At 41.4% G+C, this 22,029-nt stretch overlaps 2 protein-coding genes across 2 annotated transcripts; both read right to left on the bottom strand.

Moving 5' to 3' along the window:
• Positions 1–1,825: 1,825 nt before the first annotated feature.
• Positions 1,826–7,766, bottom strand: slc50a1 (solute carrier family 50 member 1). The gene is made up of 6 exons (XM_044033391.1): positions 7,562–7,766; positions 7,340–7,417; positions 6,038–6,161; positions 5,774–5,935; positions 3,485–3,604; positions 1,826–2,324 (listed from the first exon to the last, which is right to left on the bottom strand). Exons 1-6 carry the CDS (start codon positions 7,627–7,629, stop codon positions 2,217–2,219), a joined length of 660 nt encoding a protein of 219 aa, XP_043889326.1. The 5' UTR covers positions 7,630–7,766; the 3' UTR covers positions 1,826–2,216.
• A 2,932-nt stretch (positions 7,767–10,698) lies between these two features.
• On the bottom strand, positions 10,699–20,605 carry efna1b (ephrin-A1b). The gene is made up of 4 exons (XM_044034351.1): positions 20,306–20,605; positions 12,453–12,748; positions 12,169–12,357; positions 10,699–12,025 (listed from the first exon to the last, which is right to left on the bottom strand). The coding sequence occupies exons 1-4, from the start codon at positions 20,401–20,403 to the stop codon at positions 11,904–11,906; spliced, it is 705 nt and encodes a 234-aa protein (XP_043890286.1). The 5' UTR covers positions 20,404–20,605; the 3' UTR covers positions 10,699–11,903.
• Between the last annotated feature and the right edge of the window lie 1,424 nt (positions 20,606–22,029).

Below are 22,029 nucleotides of genomic sequence, written 5' to 3'. Positions count from 1 at the left end.
AGGTCCAAGTGAGTCCTGGTCAAGATAGAAGCATAGATGGTATAAAAAGTAACAGAAACAAGATCATTTCAGATATACAGTAAATCTCACAGCAGAATATAAAACTTAAAGGCGAGTAAAAAAGAGAGATATAATAAAGTACAGTGCAGAAGTATACAGGCCATAGCAACAAGACCCTTGATCCAAACCCCTCAAAGAGGTCATGTAAAACAACATGTTTTTTTTTATGATGGTCCATTAAGTCAGGCATAACAACTGAATGATGCCACCAAAATACAGTATGTATATGTAAATTAACGTTGATGCTTCTCAGAGGACGATTTGTTCTGACTGGTTACAGTGCAACTTTTCCCTTTGAGTCGTGAACTAAAAGTGTTTGTTTTCAGTGTATGCCATGTCGCCATCATCTGTTCAATATGATTCTAGTTTAGCTTTCTTTTAGTACAAACAGATACTACAGTTAGCATGACCTTTGACCCTTTCTTTATTAAATTTGCACAAAATACTACAAGGTTTTTGGGGCAGTAGAATTCAGATCTGTCACTTTTTATGGGCGATTCTTTGTGTTTTCATTCAGTCCGACCTGTTTGCCATTGTCTCGCTTTACAAGTGCAGTGTTGCCGTCTGTGTTGATCTAAACCATGAGAGGCTCCTTTGACAATGTTTTAATGTAACAGAGTTTTAATTTACATTACATATGCTCCTATTTTATTATAGTTCCCTGTGTTAGAGTTTCAAACCTGAATCTCATGTGTTTATTCTTCCTCTCTGCCTTCTCTCATGTGCTGCTCAAAGCGTTCCCCCTTTCTTTCCTCATTCTCTTTCAACTGTAGCTTACTTTTCTCTGACCCCACCAGGCTTCTCAGCTTAGTTTTACTCCTGCATAACACACAGTTTCAGCACAATACTGTGTTGTGTCTGCATGTGCTCTTTCAGGGTAGGCTGTTTGAGCACAGGAAGAGAGGCCAGTGTGACACACACACACACACACACACACACATGGGATGAGAACTTGAGGCATGGCCTTTCCCACCACTGGCCTTTCTGTATCAACAAACTCACACAAACAAGCTCATTCACACTGTTGCACCATCAAACAAGCTTTTTGTCCCATGCACAACTAGCCTAATCTCTCTCACTCACTCATTCACACACACATGCACGCACACACACAGTATGTAAACTTGTTACTACATCCAAAATAAAAGCCTCACAAAAACATTGATGTGAAAGAACATAACGCATATGAGTTGATATAACTGATATGCATTACATTTTTCATATATGTATTACTCATGATAAAATAAAATCCATTGATATGCTTATAACATTTATTTTCATTTTTTTTAAACACTTGCATCCTCCAAAAGTGAGTGTAATTTGCATAATATATGCCCTTATTATAGAAAATAATGAAGACACAAACCAACAGTAATTCCATTACCCATGATAACCACCTTTCTGTTAATCTGCCCTATATTTAATCTCACAGGCACTTTAGAAAAATAGAAATAATAATAATAATAATAATAAAGTAGATAATATATGATCTTGGACGTGAGCCCCAAATACACATTATGTATCAAAAAGATTTTGATCTATAGATAAATATATAAAAATACAATTCTCGGCCACCAATGTGACTGGATATTAAATCACCATTACCACACCAGTTGTTAAGAAACAACAAAAGAAATAATAAAAAAAAATTAAAAAAAAATATATACACATATATATATGTATATATATATATATATATATATATTATATATATATATATATATATATATATATATATATATATATATATATATATATATATATATATATATATATATATACACATATATATACATACACACACAGTTCACCATTTTATACTAGATGTGGAAAACTTGTATTAACAACAACTTGTAATTCCACACAATCTTTGGCTTGTATCAGGTGAGATGAATGCATTAAAAGCATTAATCTCTAACGGCAAAGACCACCTAACACAAGGAACGCGTCTATAAATAGCTGCAGAAAAAAACAGAAATAAAATGAAAGACCTCATGATTGTTCTACCTGGAAATGACACAAAATAGGTAAGGCGTTACCTCCACTTCATAAGTAGTGTCACCCAATAGCAGTTTGTTCCCTAACACATGGCGAGTGACGGCAGAGTCTCACTGCAGTAAACAAAAGTGTGCAATCTGTTTTCATAACCAACGCCCTTACATCGGCATAGACTTATAGGAAGGTGAGCTTTGATTGACAGAAGCAAATCTCCAGAACAGAAAAAACCTGAGGAGGCTGGTGAAGATCCCAGGAGTGTTTGGAACCTGGAAATGATCAAAAACAGGAAGAAAACAGGACATAAGGAAAAACTTGTTTTCATTTCAGTTAAGGAGAAATGTGGGCGGCTGTGTGTCTTGGACCATGTTTGTACTGGATGAGTGTGCAGTGCTGACGGCTGCAGCACAGATCTCGTAAGTCTCATATGGCGTGTTTCCACCGGCTCGCCTCAGCGCGGCACAGCACAGCGCGGTTAAGTTGCACTTCCACTAGCACAGTACCTGAGACCAGGTACTTTTTTTTAGTACCTACTCTGGCAAGGTACCAAGAACTGAGGCGATACTGCCGTCAGATCAGTTGAAAGACTTAACAATCCTAAAAACGTGGGTTAAACTCCAATGTCCAAAATCTCAGTATTTAACAGAGGAGTCTGGTGAACGACAGCACTGCTGATTGCGAGCGACATCACAAACCCTGCCGCTGTATTGCAGTCCAGTGTCAGACGGAGTCTGTGCTCTGGTCATGGAGGAAGTATTGAACAAATAGATTTAATTTAAATTTAACTGATTCTTATGATTCAGTTACACTGAAAACAACTGCTTTACAAGTCACTAGTCACTCGTTTGTTTGCGTTGCGTGTAAAACGATGTCACCGCAGTTTAATGACGCCGTGAAGTGATGACTCCGCCCCTGTTGAGTAGGTACTATTTTTGTAGTGGAAAACCAACCTAAACCGTGCCGTGCCGAGGTGAGGCAAGTCGTGGCAAGCTGGGACCATAGTGGAAAAGGGCCAATAGTGTGTCTGCTGCAGAGCTACTGTGACGCTTCTGTTATATGTTACAGAGTTTGTCTTTGAAAATCATAAAACATATATTTAAATACTGCAAATATGCCTCTGTTCTCGACTAACTGCCTGGACTCTTTAGTATGAAGAAGTGCATCTGTTGGCCCTGTACATACAGTAAAACTTCAGGTAAATGAAAGGCTCACATGCTTTTACTTTGAAACAGGAAGGGGACGAGTTGTGTTTGTGACATGTGTGACAGATAAACATCTTGAGGTACAGTATATTCCCAAAAAGAGCGGCACGTCTCATGCCGTGTCGTCATTTAACGTGTGCCTACATGAAAGACTAGGTGTTTTCGCACTGCAGTCGCGCCACACACACACATCCAGCGTGAAACCAGGCGGAAGCACTGCGTCTTACCACAATGTAGTTATCATTTAGCTGTAGGCCATAGAACACCCAAGAGGTTGACGTGAAAAAGGTGGCAACAGTCAGGGGGAAGGACAAGCACTGCACGTCACCACTGCGTACTATGTTCACCTAAAAGAGAGGAGAGAAGGACAGTGATTGTACACAAACAGATGACCTTTAAAGCTGCATTCAATTACGTTTTCATTTTTAAAGTGGACTAAGTTACCGTGCGTCAAGACGATATAAATATTACACATGTCCCTTAAAGTAGCAAGAAGTTGGGGACAACACATGTACAGATGCTACTTGTGTACAGTTGCAATAAGCACGTGAAAAACATGTTTGATACAGAGTTCTTATAATGAAGACGGTACAATCGCATCATTTCCAAAGAAAATACAGCCGTCTACTTCAATGTGTCTAAGACCTTTAGACACTGGATTTAAGGATTAACTGTAACTTTTAAGCAAAAATCCTTCGTTTCAACATAGCAACACAGTGACTGAGTCGCAAGCTTACAAAACTGCACTTGAGTTACCCTTTTTAAAATGAATTTTATTTTATTTGTTCTCCATTTAGTGAGTTTGTGTATGTTCTCAATCCTTCAGCAATCGCTACGGTGTGGTCAACTTGACAGGGTCACTTCAACATGTGATGATTATTGGCTTCAAAGTAATGACTGCATTGGGTGGTAATAGGGTGTTACATTTAAATATAACTACCAGATTCCAGATCAGATCTGTTTGCTGATTCAACAGAAGGGCTTCATCTGTTACTGAACACCAAGAAAATAAATAAAGATACTTAAGGAATAGTTTCTTAAATCTGAGTATTTATAAATACAAAAGTACAGTACTTTATTTTGAAACACTTGATATTTGGTTTTATTTTAAAATACTTTGAGATGAATTTGTAAGGAATGTGACTACACTTCTCAACAACAAGCCAACAACTGAACTGCTTTCCTTTAGCTTAAGGAAACACCATGATCATGCACATGTATGGCAAGCATGGTAGGGAAGGAAGCTGGCTTGCAAAGTGTGATATTTGTTTTACATGGAGAATTTAAAGGCCTGCGTGATTGTGTGACTGACTGCCAATGTTAATTCATCCATGTGATTTCCTTTAAGCGACGCTGCCTCATGCCACATGTGGTGAATAGGAGCGTATTATTACCATCAGGAATGACGGCTATACGTGTTATCTTAACCTGGAATTTCTCTAAGATACCAAACATCTGGAGTGTGTTGGAATGTTTAAGGAAAGATGGATGCGTTTAGGGTTTACCCATTCTGTGCATTGCCAGCATCTTAATATGTAAATATCAAGAGAAAACACAATGTAACCAAGGAGATGAGGCACAAACCGAGTGAGAATAACAGGAAGACACAGATGAGCGAAAGAAAAGCAGGAAGCTGGGGGGGGTCACTGGGAACTGAGAAGCAGATGAGAGGAAGGAGACAAACAGGATGGTAGATGGAACCAAAAGATGATATGAAGACACAAAAGGAAAGAGAGAGAACCCGGGGATTCATTCCTTTACTCGTAAATAGCTGCACGTGCAGAGTTGAAAATAGGAAGAAGCCAAAAAAAAATGTGTTGTCTAAATTCATACACACAGAAATTTAAGAGAATATTGTGAAGTTTGATTTCAGGTTTGTAAAAAACAACTTAAATTAAAATTAAATTACACTGTTGACCCACTGTTTGAGTGATTGCTGTAGAGCATGAGCAATGTAATTCAATGTTATTGTTCGATGTTATCTATTAGATAATACTAATACTATGATGGCATGATTTAATAAATATAATTACTCTTATACGAATAAGGTCACCAAAAGAAGCATTATCATGCTTGCTAATACCATGTCATGAGGTCTAGATTGTGAGAGTAAAATAACTAATTGATCAATTATTAAAAATTAAGAAAAAATGTTCAGAAGACATTTTCCAAATCCAGTTTTAAGTCATATATTTGCTAGTTTTGAGAGAAATAAAACAGCTACAAATCTTTAACTTTGGGACCAAAAAATGTCTGACATTGTTCCTTTATAAAGGCATATGACTTTCATACTACAAGTGCAGACAATGTTTGTGTCCACCAACTCGTAAATTAAGCGAAAATTGTTTCATCACTAATGAATAGCACTATATTGCCTTAGATTTTTGTGATTAAATTAAATAAAATCAATCATCAAGCTATAATTATATCCCAGATCACAGCACATTAGGTTCTTGTTGGTGCGAGTGTGTGGAACCGCATAAATGATGCATGTCTGTGATGTACGTGAGCTGTACCAGGTCAGTGAGTGGGGACATGTACATGCTGACAGTGACCACGCTGCACGTTAAGCCCAGCTGGCTGAGGCGAGCGTCTCCCTCAGTAAGAAAGGTGGAAAAGTAAAACCAACCGACGGCGAGCACCGCGCCTGCTGTAAGCGTCTGGGACATCACCAGCCTCTGGAACAAACACAGACAAACGTTGAGGGACAAACGAGCAGAGATTTTACAGCGGTTGTACGTTTTGTGCAGACACACACACACACACACACACACACTAACCTTTTGCTTTGTGTAGTTGATGTATGTGATGATGTAAACGATCTGAAGGAGCGCTCCGATAACATTGACCAGGATAATTGTCTGATCCTGCTTCAGTATCCCATAATACAACCAACCCAGGTTACTATGGAAACAGGACAAACATCAGTTATGCTGAGACCATGACAAGCAAGGCCTCATTCAGAAGACATCTGATTAGAAGTGAACGGTGTTAAAGGTGCAGTACACAACTTTTTTGGTGACCTCCATTGCTGTTGTTATTTTGCCTCCATCTGGTCTTTATGAGCAGAAACAGTGTTTTAATGCTGTGTCCTTCATCTGAAAACAATACTTTCAGAGCTGACTGAGGGAGCATTCGTGTGTATAGAGTGGCAGCAGGGGTGGGCGGGGCCAAGAAGTGTGTATTCCATTAAACTGCTGAACAAACAAGTTTTAAATTGGAGGGATGCATCAGTAAAGGCATCCAGCACACAAAGTCTCTGCATGCGGATCATTCAGGTGGTGACCCAGGGAGATCAAATATTACATTCATAAATGTTTTGATGGTTGGAGGAAACCGGAGAAAACCTACACTGACCACAGGGAGAACTTTCCACACAGCAAAGGTCCCAGACTGGGAATCAAACCCAGTAACTTCTGGCTGTGAGGCAACAGTACCAACCGCCAAGCTGCCGCTGCAATCATCTCATGTGACTACTTCTAATATTATTTTACACCCACGCCCAAAATACAAACTAATTTAATTTCTGTTTGCGAGGACAAAATTATGTTTCTTTGTACAGATGTGTTTGTGCAGGTGTGTCTCTGAGTGGGACTGAGTGATAATGCTGTAACATAAAATAGGGTATGGATACTGAGAAGACAAAAGTGCTGCAAAACTGTGTGACAGAGACACTACAGTGAGGAAAACATGTCTGTTTGCACGTGTCAGGACCATCAGGATTAACAAGAAACTTTTTGTGGTTTCTTTGTGACATTTTCAGCCAAGGAGTCAAACAGTGACATCAGAAATGCCCCCCCCCTCACTTACTAACATAGCTAATATTTGACAGCTTCCCCATCAGTACAGACTGCAGTGCAGGCGACACTATACTGCTATACTGCATAAAAGCATAAAAAGTTGTGTTTTACTCATCCTGGTGTGAGCTCCTTTTACAATGGCTTGAATGTTGCAAACATTCCTTTATATCTAAAAGTTAACTTGTGAGGCCCTGTCAACATATCCTTACAGAGTCAAAATGTCCAAGTTTGAGTCTAAATGTGTCCTCACAAACTACAACAGACACTCACAGACTCACTCACTTCAGGCATGTGGTGAGGAAAGGTAGAAACTGGATATTGTCAGTACTTTTGGATTCTCGCATCCTCTTCAGGTCGGTCCTGGAAGAAATACACAACAAAAGAAACGATGAAAAACAGACACATAGAGCAGGCTTCTTCTGAAATGACATATGTGAGGTGCAACATGTACGCGACGTTAAAAACCTGACAGGTTATGTGTCAGTAATTATCAGCACAACTTACAGTCCAGTCGAGAACATCCCGACTGTGAACACGATGCACGTCCATGACAAAAGCTGCAGCAAATCCATAGGACAGGTGGAAAAAGTCTCACACAAGGACTGTAAATAGTAATATTGCTGCTTTTGAACTGCGACAGCTCTTACAGACTGAACAAAATTACAGAGGAGAAAACTACAACGCTCCTTCTCTCTACTTCCGTGTTTGCAATCAGTGTGCTTAAGATCTCCGCACTGTGATTGGTTGGCTGCTACCAACGCTGGGTAGATTTGCTCCAATGGGAAGCTGTTACGTCGATCGCACGTTATGCGTGACGTCATCACGTCGAGAGATTATCGTATGTGGAAGTTTAGCTCCAGCCTGATTTTGTAGTTAAAATGAGTGGCTTTCAATTTTATTTTGCTTTATTTATTTTTATTAGGTATTTTAAAAAAAAACATATTACCTATATTACCTATAGTGTATATTTAATCTCAAGTTTCTATTATTATGTGTTAATGTTTTAAAAAAACATGCTTACAATTTTGTGATTATTTTTTATTTTTAATACATGTATCTTCTGGAAATGGCCATTTTTATCAGTGTAGAATAATATGCAATGTTTCATTTTACAGATATTATAGTAAATTATTCAGAAACATAATATTATTCACACATTTGATCTTGTCATGGTTTCATATTGTGAATTGGGTCACAATGGTTTATCATGTTCAATGTGGGATTAATGCTGTGTATTTGTATGAGTTTATTAAAGCTTTTGTTTCATGTTGATGTAGTGTCTTTGATGTTTTTCAAAAGGGCTATTCAAATAAAATGAGTTAATAAGAATTGTTGATTCAATTGTCTTTAGTGTTGTGCTTTGGTAACATATGGGCATGCCATTCTAGAAAAAATAATATTGCTGATTAAATGTTTAGATCAAAGGTAATGGTTGCGTTAAAAACGTTGTATGAATACATTGACCTTTGATCAGTGCCTTCTTGATGCATCTGTGTTTTTTTGTGGTGTCACAAGATGGTTAAAGGCGTGGTTTTATTCAGGAAGTTATTTTTCCTTGGTAGAACCAAGGCTTGAGACCAAATGGACAAACAGGTAATTGTCCAGGGCCGTTAGCTTTACTCCATGCCCATGATTCCTTTGTTCTTATTACAATGTGTTTGACATTTGAAATAGTTCAGTGCAATATCAATTCCAGGATCTCAATCTTGCTGAGGGTCAATCTGTGTCAAGGCTGCAAAAATCAATTATTTTCATTGTCAATACATTTGACATTTACTTGTCTTTAATAGACTAATCAATCAGTTTTACAATGACAAATGGCTTATTAAATCAGTTATTAAATGAGGACCCAATCAACAAACTGAGAAATGTAAAATGCACTATCGTATTATTCATTTTCTGATTTTAACATGTCGTGAAGCACTCATCAAGAAGACCTGAGTTTGCAACCCAGCCGGAAACAAGGGCCTTTCTGCATGGAGTTTACATGTTCTCCCCGTGTGTGTGTGTGTGTGGGTCTTCCTCCCACAGTCCAAAAACATGCAATAATGGGATAAGGTAAATTGTGGATGATAAAGCAGTAGAATATGGATGGATGGACTTTAACATGCTCATAACAAACATGTCGATGAACAGGAGAGCAGGAAATATGGGTTTCTGCTACACTGAGCGTCTGAGGGTCACTAGATGCAATGCCAATAGGGCCGACATAGGGTGATAGGCGGGGTAAACCAGTCCATCGCAGGGCCACATATTGACAAACAACCATTCAACCATTCACTCACAGGATTGTAGGAGGAAGCCGGAGAACCTGGAGAAAACCCACACATACACAGGGAGAACATGCATTCTCCAAACAGAAAGGCCCTTGTTCCAACCAGGTTCACTGTGTTCATAACTACAGTGTGACGGCTGTCATATTTAAAATGTGCTTTTTCAATTTTTAAAAGGACAAGCAAAAACCTAATGTCTAATTGGGTCATTTTTAAGCTTGTGTGCGTCCATTCAGAAAAAATAATCTTTTAAGGTGTGAATTAAACCATCTATCAGCCGCTGTCATACCATTTAGTAAAGTCCAGGTAAATTCAAATTGAATGCTAATCACTTAAAATGTCTGGGGCGGATGAAGCTTCCTGAACCCTCACTGTGAACGTCCATCCACTGCCTCTTTTAAATTGCTTCTCTTTAAACATCAGTCAGACTCGACCTTTAACAAATGTGTTTTTTTTTCTCTTCTTCTCCTTCAAGTTTCTGTTTGACATTTCCTTTATTTTCTTCTTATTATTTAAATTTCATATAATTATTTCTTAATGTCAATTCTGCACGCGCCCAGAACAATATCCCTTTTCTGCTTATATACTTTGTGCCTTTTTGATATAAAAAAAGGTTATTTTTTTCTTCTTTATGCACGGTGAAGCTCTTCCACGTCCTGTGAGTGTCTCTCAAACGAAATGTCTGTAAATCTGCCTCCACCGTATGCATTTTCAATGTGTTCAGCACTTCAATTCTTGCCATGTTTGGTCTGCTCCTGTTTAAAGTTGTACCGCAGAGGTGTAGTATCAGCACACAGCGAATTTTAAAGTATGACGTGATCATGGAAAAACAAACGCCTCTGTTTCATGTTCTGGTTTGGTGTGCATATGTTGCATGGTTTTACACGTGATGGTGATTTTTGACAGTTTTCAGTCAGCTCAGAGGTCCGTGCACTCTGCACCTCTTCATTCCAACATACCACTGTGCAGATGTAAGACGGATGTTAGGCTTCACCTCCACAGAGGATGTAAGGGGCAAAAAAAAAAGACGGCGGGAGAAAGTGAGTAGGCGAGAGTGACACCTTTACACCTAGTTGTCAGTTTGCTTGTGGGCCTCTCTCTTTGCACTCTCCCGCGCTATCGCTTCTTCATCACACCCCCTCTTGGATCTTGTGTTTGGTTTTCAGACTGAAATCTTACCCAGGGCCAGGTCTGTCGCCAGGGATAAAAAAGAAGTGGGGATGAGAAAATAGAAGCTGGGGAAGACCCGTGTGTGGAAATCTCAAGAGGGCTCCAGAGATTTCATCTGGCAGGAGCTTTGCCAAACGGTGCCATCCATTCTAATCTCGGCAAAATGTCACACAAGCGCATGAAAAACACAGACAGGTCTGTTTATTACATCACGTTTTTTATTTCTCCAAAGATTTTCTGAACATCTTAAAACAGTTTCGTATAGTTTTTTCTTCTATGTACAAATTTACATATGAACATTTACAAAGTATGTTTAACAAGGAAAAAAAAAACAAAAAAAACAAGTGTATATTGTGGGAAGTCCCTTCGGTTTGAGGTCTGACAATGTGCAAGTTTGATCACATCTGCAAACACCAGCCAGTGTACCATACCATGATACTGCACAGACAGCAGACATGAGGGAAGAGGCTCAGCTCCCTGACACTCCTGCCAGTTGTGTTGTGACTGCCAACAACTCAACACAACAACTCGTCGGGGATTTGGAATTTACAAGATGATCCAAATGAAGAGGTACAGCGTGTAAAATGTGTATTATCCCTCACCTCACCCTTCCTTCCAAATGGGTTGGAGAACAGTTGTGTAGGGTTACACACTGCACATTTAACTGTGATGCGTTTCTTTTAAATTTGGTATTGATCACTTTGGCTTTTTTTTTCCACTATCAAAAGCAAAATATATTGGCTGAGAACCAACAGTTGGTTTGTTTACATGAAAAGCAACATGTGTACTTTCTTTACATTCTAGAGTACCTGAAGCATGTGAATGCCTAAGTGACGCTTTGCCAGACTTACAGAGATACAACAGGGAGCCAAGTGCTACATGACAGAAATGACGGCGTGATGCACTTTGGCAGTAGCCAACAACATTTCACATACACGGTCAATAATTTCTCTACATGAAGAGGAAGAAAAATGACATTAGCCGTTTGAAATCAGTAATACAATGCACAGCTGTACCAACGGTGCGGATCATGTTAAAGGATAAAAGTATCGAGCTCCTCTTGTCGTCTCCTATCCAACATTAATTCATGTTATTCAAGTGTTTTGATCAGTGTGCTTCCAGTTTTGTTCATTATGACTGAAAAAAATGTGCATTTCAAATGTTCAAAAATGAGAAATCCATCCTCGTGTATAAAAAACAAAACAAAAACACGCACGCATACTTTTGAGGTCTTCTTCTTTGGAATGATCCACATTCCACGTTCACGCAAACAAACACGTCAAACGAACACACACCGACAGCACTGCTTTGTATAAAAAAAATCTGTAGAAAAACAATCTCTTGAGTCTTCATGGTCCCAATGACCAGCATTGGCTTAGTATTGTCTCTGTTGTGGTTTCGTCTTAGTGCAGCATCAGCGCTATTAAGACTGGGATTATGGTGAAGAAGAGTGAAAAAGAAACAAGCTGTGCTGCTGAACTGCCCACACTCCTCTGGACGTTTGGCTCCATCACAGCAGGGTCATCTGAGGAAACAAAAGAGGGAGAGAGATTCAGTCTCAGATTTCATCGCTCAGTCATTGATAACACACGGAGTGGTATTTGACTTAGACGCATCCCTGCTGGGACTATTTTGCATCTTTCTAGTATTTCGTATAAGAATCCTCACCTGCTGGGAGCCGGTTTGACGGGTTGTGCACTCCTCCGCCAGCAGGGAACTTCATTTTTCCTCCATCCTGGCTTTTCCCCATCTCCTCTGTCTTGGATTTGTCCAGGTGAGATTTTCCAGAGCCTTTGTTTCCGACGACATCCACTCTCAGCCGCAAACAGTCCTGGCCATGGTGATGCATTGGCTTGGCTGTAAAAGGTCAAAAAGAGGTAAGAGGTTTAATTACGGGAAAACACTCGTCTGGAAAATAAAAATGTCAGCGGGTCACTTGAAATGATACTTACAGATATAATAATAGCTCTCTCCCTGTCTGAACTCCTTGCCCAGGGTGAAGGGTGTGAAGCGCTGGAACTTCTCAGAGAATTTCTCAGGGGCATGGGGAGCGAAAGGCCGCGAGCACTCCCAACGCAGCTGGTCAAAGGAATGAGGTTTACACACCTCGTAGTCGTCCCTCTCCACCATGTACAGCACATAGCGCTCGGCGGCGTGCGATGACACCTCGCCGTGGGTGTAGTGGGGACAGATGATGTCCAAATAGTCATTGATGCTCACTTCCACGGTGTAACCGTCCCACAGGAAGCTGCAGGGAGACAACAAAAGAGGAGGTTACCGACACATGAATTACACAAGCATATATCATCTGCTTATACACGTGTTTGTCACACGCTCGTGTAACATGCATGTGTTCAGAATAATAATGAAGGATAGTCATGGTTTATCAGGGTTAGTCAGACAAATAACATGTGTTAACACAAGCTGAGCCGATAAGGAGCCACGCAAGTGTGTTGACGTGTTTCCTTGTGCTTGTGCAAACCCATCACTGAGATGGAATTAGAAAGCGCCTGATCAGGTTGGACTTGTTCACTTGTTTTTCGACTAAAGCAAAAACACATCTTCTAGGAACTCCTTAGTGCTCTACCACCATGCCACTCACACACGCACACCTATTCTCCCCTCTACCTCCATTTTGGCTCCAGCACAGATTCACTTGTCACCTGATTATAAGGCAGAAAACAACACAAACTCATCCCCACAACACGTCCACTTTTCTGACAGGTTCATTTACACCGCGCTGCTGTCTCCGTCTCGCTTACTTCTCTCATCACCTGGATGTTAAAGCTCCCGTTGGGACTGCACACTTTAATTTACTGTCTATCAGTATCTCTGCCTCTCAATTTCGTTGATTTCTTCAAAGACAGAGACACAGTGGGTGGAGACAGCCAGACTCCTGCTCTCTGTCTCTCGTTTCATCTTTTCCCTTCATTTAGTTTTATGGCTCTTTTTCAGCCTTCTCGTCTCCTCTTTGCTCACTTCCTCTCCCGGTTTCTTTCTTGTCCTGTAGACTTGGTGAAAAGTAACTATAAATCCCAAAACGTGGAGTCACACTGCAGCTTATGTATAAGGCTGCAACCAGTGATTATTTTCATCAGTACTTGTTTGGTCCATAAAATGTCAGAAAACGTTTCCCAAACCTCCACATGATGATGTTCTCTTGTTTGACCACAAACCAAAACTACTTTGTTTCAATGACTTCTTTGTTATATGGAGCAAAGGAACCAGAAAATGTTCATTTTCGAGATTTTAAAGATTCATTTAGTATGTGTGCAAGCATGTTGTAGGGAGTGAAGGTGTCTACGTCTGCCATTGTTTACATGCACTGTAAGTGTGTGTGTCTCTGCATCAAAGTATGTTGTGGCTCCTGTTGTTGTGGCTTCTGTCAGGGCCCCACTGGCCTAGTCACAGACACACTGGCTCCAAATGTGGGCCTCTGACCCCTCCTTCCTGCCTCTGACTGTGAGTGTGTGTGTGTGTGTGTGTGTGAGTGTATTAACTACTGCTATCCTACCTGTCAAAACACGCTTTGTTCGCCGAGCACAGCCCTACACTTGTTATCCCGGGCTAATAGCCTGATCACAATCCTCCACTTAAAAACTCTGCTCCCTCTCAGAAAAAGGCTCTTTCAAAGTGTGCACAGACACGGTGTGAGTGTGCACACCTTTGCTTGTGTGTTTACATGCGTGTGCGTTCACAGTGAAAGTAAAGAGGAAACATCTGTTGCAAACTAATTGGCCAAAGTAATCCCTGCTCTCACCTTCTTCTTTTTCTTCTTCTCTTCCCTGTTTTCTTTGAGTAGAACCAGTAATAACAGAGTAAGAGGAAAACAAACTGTTCGAGGATCTCTAGTAGTCCCCCCCCCTGAAGTAAAGAATAGTTTCAAATTGTATGACATGCACCTTTACCCCACACTGTGTCCTTGTCAGTGGCCTTGCTACTCTCTGCATGAAAACAAAACAAGAAACAGATTCTGTTGCTAATTTCATTCATGGTTCTCATGTTTAAGAAAACTCCCTTTATCCGTCCCCTCACCTCCTCAGTCCCCCTCGTCTCCTTCATTGGTCTGGCTAATTAAAAGCTGTTAGGGGTCTGGGGCCAATGTGTTCTGCAGAAGGAGGGGAGGAGGAATGAATAGGGTGTAATTATACTCTCCCTCTCCCTAAAGACAGAATGCCTGAAGGCTACAGGACCCCTTCAACCCTTGTACCTTACCCCCTGTGGAGCGTTCACTGGCCTAACTGCTGCGGATGTATGTGCTCATATAACTGTCCAGATTTATTTAGGCTTTAAAGATACAATATGTAACTAAATGACGTACTGCGCGTTTAATTAGGCTTTTTTTCCCCCATGCATTGTGTTCACGTGACAAGGAGTTAAGACACTTTGAAAAGCAAAAATCCAAGTGAACTAGGTCGACGCTTAAAACACCAACCCGGTCTCTTGTCTACCTTCTCTGTCGTTACACATCAAGGCTCTCCAACGCTCCTCTGCGTCCTCCCGCTCCACTGACTGGCAGTTCTCGGGAGAGCGAGAGTCGCGATAATGTGATAGCTATGTTGTGTGACTGAGAGCCAGGTGTGCGAGCGTTGTTACAAACCTACTTTCCACACAGCTTCTTCCTCTTCCTGTGTGTTGTTTTGCCTCAGCGTAAGTTTGTGCGTGTGTGTGTTTTCATGGAAGAGGGATTCTCTGAAGACCCTTAATAAGGGCGTCTCATGCCTCAGGCTGGTGAACACATCTGTTTATCAAGGCCTGCTGGAGCCTCTTGTGTGCTCGAGTGCGTGAACGTGAGTGTGATTTCTTGCATGTGACTGAGGTGTGAATAAACAGCACAGGTTGAAGGTGGCTGTTTGTCACTATGATGTTACTCTAGCTTTTGCGTCAGTGGGCAGTGAGTGTGTGTGTGTGTGTGTGTGTAGTAAGGGAATAAACAACTAAAATAGTTTTAGTCCTGGTGGATCTGTCAGTAGGTGATTTGTTCAACACTTTGCTCTCCTCACTGGAGCTTTGATGTCCATTGTCCTTGCACTGCCTTCTTCCTTTCATTTTCCTGCTCTCCTCTTCCCCCACCTCTCCCTGACAACACTGTCATTCCTCCATTTGTCCCCCAAACTCACACACTGGTTTCAGTCAAACAACTGACGCAGTCAGTTCACTCTCACTCGCTCCTCTCTCTCCTGGGAGCGTTTCAAACTGGCAGCCCGGGTCAGGGGTTAGAGTTCAGAGTCGTAACTTCTCACACACACACACACACACACACACACAGCCATCTTAGTCAGCACTGAAGATACTCCTTTTACTCACACACAGCACACTAACTGGGCGAGTCAGCACCGCTGAAACACTAAACAGATGCACCCCCACCATTTGCTCGGCAGGTAATCAGGAGTATGTGTGTGCACACGCTGTGGTTTGGCTGAACAGGGCTCTAACAAGGTGCACTCATCAGATTTCCAGTCGCCACTTCACACGTTTAATATCCGTTTAATGCCCTCTTCGTTTCCTGTGGCATGGCAGGTTCACACCTCGTTTCACACGAGCTGTGGAACTGTCAGTACTTCAAATGGATTCACTCCATGAACGCTAATTTAATATCAACCGTAAAGTCATTCTGTACAAGTGTCCGGCTTCGATCATTCTCTATCTTGTCGTCCAGCAAAACCGAATTCAACATTATCTGACAGAGAAGACACTGAGAATCCCTTTGGGCCTCGCAAGATTAAAGCTTTAAAAACTGCCGTTTCTGACTTTATTCAACTCCAAACTCCGTCCCTCCCTTCATCCATCACTGTCCGCTCTCTCCTCCCTCCGTCTGTCTCGTCTTTATTCCTCCAAAAGTAGCCCCTCCCCCCCATACCGATCCCCTATATTGTCCTCTTTCTTAACACGGACATAATATACCAGGGCGCTTCATCCAGGCTAATTTCTCAACACAAATCCTTTTCTGTAGTTCACCCTTCTCTCACCCTGTGCCGGGGCCCCTCCTCCTCTCTGCACCCAAAATCTTTTCACCCTGTCCCCCATTCTGTAGCCCCCCATTCTGCCCATGATGAATAGAGAGTTTAATACGTTTGGGGGCGTTAATCTGTGTCGCTCTAACTGAGAGAGGAAGAAAAAGTCAGACTTTATGTTACTTTTTTGGGGGGGATAAATACTGGACTAAATGATATTAAACAAAACACCCTAAAATACTTGTGCAGCAGTTAATCTGCTATTTAATCTATCCTTTAGGGGGCGATGGTGAGCTACAAGTGGACATCAATGTCAAGGTATGCCTGAAATGCTGTGAATGAGCACTGCACGCATATATGCACACACACACGCATGCTTGCCCACACATACAATGATAACGCAGGCCTCTTTAACAGAGCCGGGGCTCAGAGGTGCTCTGTTTGACTCCGGTGGAAAACTACTGGGGCAAAAACAGAGGAAGGTCTGTGAGAATGAGGGGGGAGACTGGTGGGGAGACGGGAGGGAGGAGGGAGGAAGTCTGGACCACAGATAAGGAAGCAAGAGGAAGAGCTGAGAGAAAACAGAGGTACACAGATACGATGACAGGGCAGGAGGATGTCTACAGGCCTGTGACACCGTTTACAAACGTCGTTCACGAACTGCATCAAAAGCTCCACATGCTGCTGCGTGCCACGATGTATAAAGGGCTCCGTGAACATTTAATTATGAGTTTAGTATGAGGGGAGTTATATCAGCGTGGAATACACACAAAAGTCCCTTTGCCATGACGGGACAGGAGATCTAGCAAATGAAAGAGAGATTTCCTGCTTGTTCTGATGGACCCCATACAGGAGATTATGATGGGAATGACACACTCTGACAACTAGGTTTATTTTTATCGAACTTGGCACAGACTGTAGAGGTCGTACTGTGATGAAACAGACAGACGTTACATCACAGGATCACAGAAGCATATATATATATATATATATATATATATACATACATACATACATATATATATATATATATATATATATACAATAAAGCCAGAGGGATGATGGATTTATGTCTATGGGTCAGATGGTCAGATTAAGAACCTCCTGTGTCTGTATGTATTAGTGCTTGTGTGTGTATGTGCAATCTCTGTTGAGATTACAGGCGAACAACCAGAGGGGACATGAGTGGAGGTAAATTAAGAGTGGAAACAGAGACAGACAGAGAGAGGGGGAACAAAATGTATGAAATATATGAGTTGAAAGGAGGAGGGGGGGCAATTAACCATCCTCACACCAAACCTTAGGCCACATGTATGTGTCTGGGCAGGCCCAGCTCCCATAATAACAGCTAAAGGCAGACAGAGCCAGATGTAGACAGGGATAGAACTGAATATTGCAGTACAGCAAAAGTGGGAGTATTAAGAGGAAAAGGACAGAATAAAAGGGAAGGAAAAAGAAAAAGTGATTAAAAAGAGGCAGTGGAGCAGAGTAGGCAGCATCCACATCTGTGCCTATCTGAATCCATAAGAAGAGAGGTGGAGAGAGAAATACACTCACACAGCTGATAGAGTTGAGGATAGTAACAGCGCGGTGGAATGCTGGCTGTAACTAATATTAACATCCATGTCCTCCCTCTCGCCCCCCAGTGTATGCAAGTGTGACTCACACATTTATCACATCTCGGTAAGACTACCTTACCGTAATGGCCACTCCCTGTTCAATTCTGACGCGGAGACTCAAACACACATAATCACGTACTCTCGGTCCACAACAAAAATAAAATCTTTGCCAGTTAAAGCACGCCGGGGGCAGCGAGTTCAAACTCTCTCCTACACACACACACACACACACAGAGTCATAAAGTTGACACAGGCAGAGACATGTGGTTAAATAACAAGACTGGACCAGACAAAAAAACACGTCTCTCCACCTGTCATGTCAGAAGAAGAAAAAAAAGATACACAAACACAGACACACACCCACTGCGATTGGAAACTGGTTTAAGTTACAGAACAGAAACACTATACAGTAGACTGTAATTACACACACACACATGCACAGTGACATGAATGCCAGACTGTTGCCATCTGGTCACTGTCTTCCATCTATAAGACAAATCACGGCTTCTCACAAATACACCGAGAAATCAATTAGCATCAATTATCCACAGTTGTTTGCCATCAGAAGCAGCTGATAGATCTGTTTAATCCTGTGAACAGGTGACGGATTGATCACTGGGGACACATTTTTGGGGTAGGTGGACTTTTTTTGTCAAGCTGGAGGAAACCGACAGACAAAAGAAATGAGGGACACAAGAGAAGTGGGGGATACTGAATAATGATTGCACTGTATTATATATTATATTATATAATGTCTTAATCCTCTTACAGTACAATTTTCAGCCAGTATTATTATAAGGTTCTCCATTTCCTCATAAAGTGTTTGTCGTATCTAAATGGGAGAGAGGGAAAATAACCAATTCATTGAATGTGTGACTCGCTGCTGGTGTGTGAATTGCATGTGTCTGTGTCAGCATGAAACCATCGAGTAAAAGGGATTAGTTTTATGTGTTGTGATTTTCTTCTTTTGGTTATGCACTTACACTAACTGCAGTGATCTGACTAGACCACACCAGTTCTCTCTCTCTCTCCCCCTCTCTGAGTCAAAAGCCTGAGCTGTTGTTCCCTCTTTTATCTAAGTTTCCATTTGTTTCCTTTCACCTGTGCTGTAGTTCCTCCCCTCGGTCTGTAGTGAGTCAAAAGTAAACTTCAGGTGAACCAAACCCAGGCTGCTGAGTCACACACGGACTATCCCATGACACAAGCACTGTTCATGACGACAGGACTTTCCATTAGACTCTTCATCCAACTATTATAGGACAATTGTTTTCCTTGTTGCGTGGTTCTTTTGTCATTGTTAAAGGGCAATTAGAGAGCGAGTAATGTAATCAAGACAAGAGAAAAGGCCTATAATGGCTTTGGCCCCCTTTTGGGCTCAGTGGCGGGATTTAATCGATCCATCTCAGTGGCAGAGAGGCGAGGACGCTGCTTTAGTTTCAGCTATAAAATAATACTGTCCTCCCAGATCACTCGCCCCACGCTAAAAGCTCAATAAATCGCGCTGCGCTATTGCGCGTCTGTCAAACGCCATCGATCCCACTGAGTGGTCGGGTAGCATTACACTGGTGACCTCAAAACAAACTACACAGCATTATGTGACTCACACTCACACACACACACACACACACTCATTAACATCCCCAATGGATACAAATAATCCAACTCTTGAATTGGCATTTCTATAAAAGTGCTAAAGAAATCACTGCGAGTGCAGTTTTTTTTCTCCACACTGTTGTTGACACATACACAGGTGCAGACAGCGTCACTGGCCAAGTTCATGCTTGTCAGTCTATTTTCTTCCACAGTATGTCTCTGTGTGTGTGTGAGATGCGGTTATATATAGTGGTGAATCTGTCCATCTGTCTGGGCATTTATGCCCCCAGCCCCAGCTCCTCCTCAGCAGCCGGCTGTTGCTCTCACACTCGTTTACCACAATCCAATTTGGTTTGAAACGTCACATAAACCATTCATTAAAAACACGGGCGAACACAACACGCTTAGTTGTAGCTGTATAAGAGCAGCGCTTGGAGCCAAACGAGGACAATAAGAGTAGACTAAAGGGTTAACAGTCGCAACTTGCATCCACTCGAGTCTGTGCACGTCGAGCAAACACGCACAGACTCACTCTGAGAGCAGCGACTGCATGGTACGAACTAATCCACTCACAGTGCACAAACACAAACGTGTGGAACACATAGAAGCGCGCGCACAAAAGCACATATCGGCACTTACTTTGCATTCGAGCTGTTCCAGTAGACGCTGTGTCTCTCAGCAGAGACGAACCAAGCACCGGCGCACAGTGCCAAACACACCAAACACGCCAAATCCATAGCTGCTTTGGTTCTTTCTTTCTTTCTTTTTCTTCGCAGGGACTTGAACAAGTTCAGCCACTCAGTCTCGTCTGTAAGTGAAGATCTGGATGCGTAATTACGCACAAGGAAACCAAAACGTGGATTTTACGCTGCTTGTTGAAGGCAAATTCTGACTTCCTAACAAATGTGACCCAACGATGTTTAACTCCTGACTGATCCACAGGAGCGCAACTTGTGCAATTTGTTAAGCTTTGGCTCCGCCCCTCACCGTGACATAAGCCAATAGTGGCGTGTTTATCTGAATACCCCGCCCACATCCGCCACTGGAGAAGCGTGCTCCACCTGCTCTCACTTCACACCGCGAATAGAGAAAAACACAAAAACAACCTCGCAGTTACAGCCATTAGAGGTGTTATAAACATGAATAAATCAAAGCGGAATATAGGTTTGACCTATATCAAGAGAAAATTAGCAACAGGACAGTCATTACTATCACGTTTTACATGAACAGTGGTTCATATTTAATAATATCATGAATGTCAGATGACAGCAGTGATTAGTGTCTGTAGAGAGACAGACAGACAGACAGATAGATAGATAGATATATAGATGATAGACAGATAGATAGACAGACAGATAGACAGATGGATAGATAGATAGACAGACAGACAGATAGACCGATATACAGATAGATAGACAGATAGATAGATAGACAGACAGATAGACAGATGGATAGATAGATATATGATAGACAGATAGATAGATAGATAGATAGACAGATAGATAGATAGATATATAGATGATAGACAGATAGATAGATAGATAGATAGATAGATAGATAGGCAGATAGACAGATGGATAGATAGATATATAGATGATAGACAGATAGATAGATAGATAGATACACAGACAGACAGATAGATAGATAGACAGATAGATAGACAGACAGACAGACAGACATACATACATACAGGCAGGCAGATAGATAGATAGATAGATAGATAGATAGATAGACAGACAGACAGATAGATGGACAGATAGACATACATACAGGCGGATAGATAGATAGATACACAGACAGACAGATAGATAGATAGACAGATAGATAGACAGACATACATACATACAGGCAGGCAGATAGATAGATAGATAGATAGATAGGTAGATAGATAGATAGATAGATAGATAGATAGATAGATAGATAGATAGATAGATAGATAGATAGATAGATAGATAGATGGATCGATAGATACTTTGAAATGAATTGCTGTGGAGTTTCAGTCTCAAGATTGTAACCGAGCACAGTACATGTCTAAATGTGGAGCTACAATCCACCACAAAATGCTGGTGGTCAAGTGAATTCCTGCTGCCATTGTCATAGGCTGGTTTCTGTTGTTGTTGGTATTGTCTTTGGTGTAATGTGTTGCTGCTGTGCAGCGTTGCATTATGTTACACACTGTACTGTATGTTGTAACTGTGATTGTGCTGTGGTGTGATGTTAGGCATTGTTATGCAATTTGTTTTGAACTAATGTGAACTGTGCACTGTCGTTGCCGTGCATCCTGCATCTGACCTGCAAACATGTTAATACGCTCATTCTGCTCAGACAGGACTTAATAGAGAAGTTGAGGAGTCTCTTTGTGC

The sequence above is a fragment of the Solea senegalensis genome, linkage group LG9 (assembly GCF_019176455.1).
Source record: "Solea senegalensis isolate Sse05_10M linkage group LG9, IFAPA_SoseM_1, whole genome shotgun sequence".
Classification (NCBI taxonomy): Eukaryota; Metazoa; Chordata; class Actinopteri; order Pleuronectiformes; family Soleidae; genus Solea; species Solea senegalensis.
Note: the sequence above shows the minus strand (reverse complement) of the source record. Positions and strands in the feature narration are given on the sequence as shown.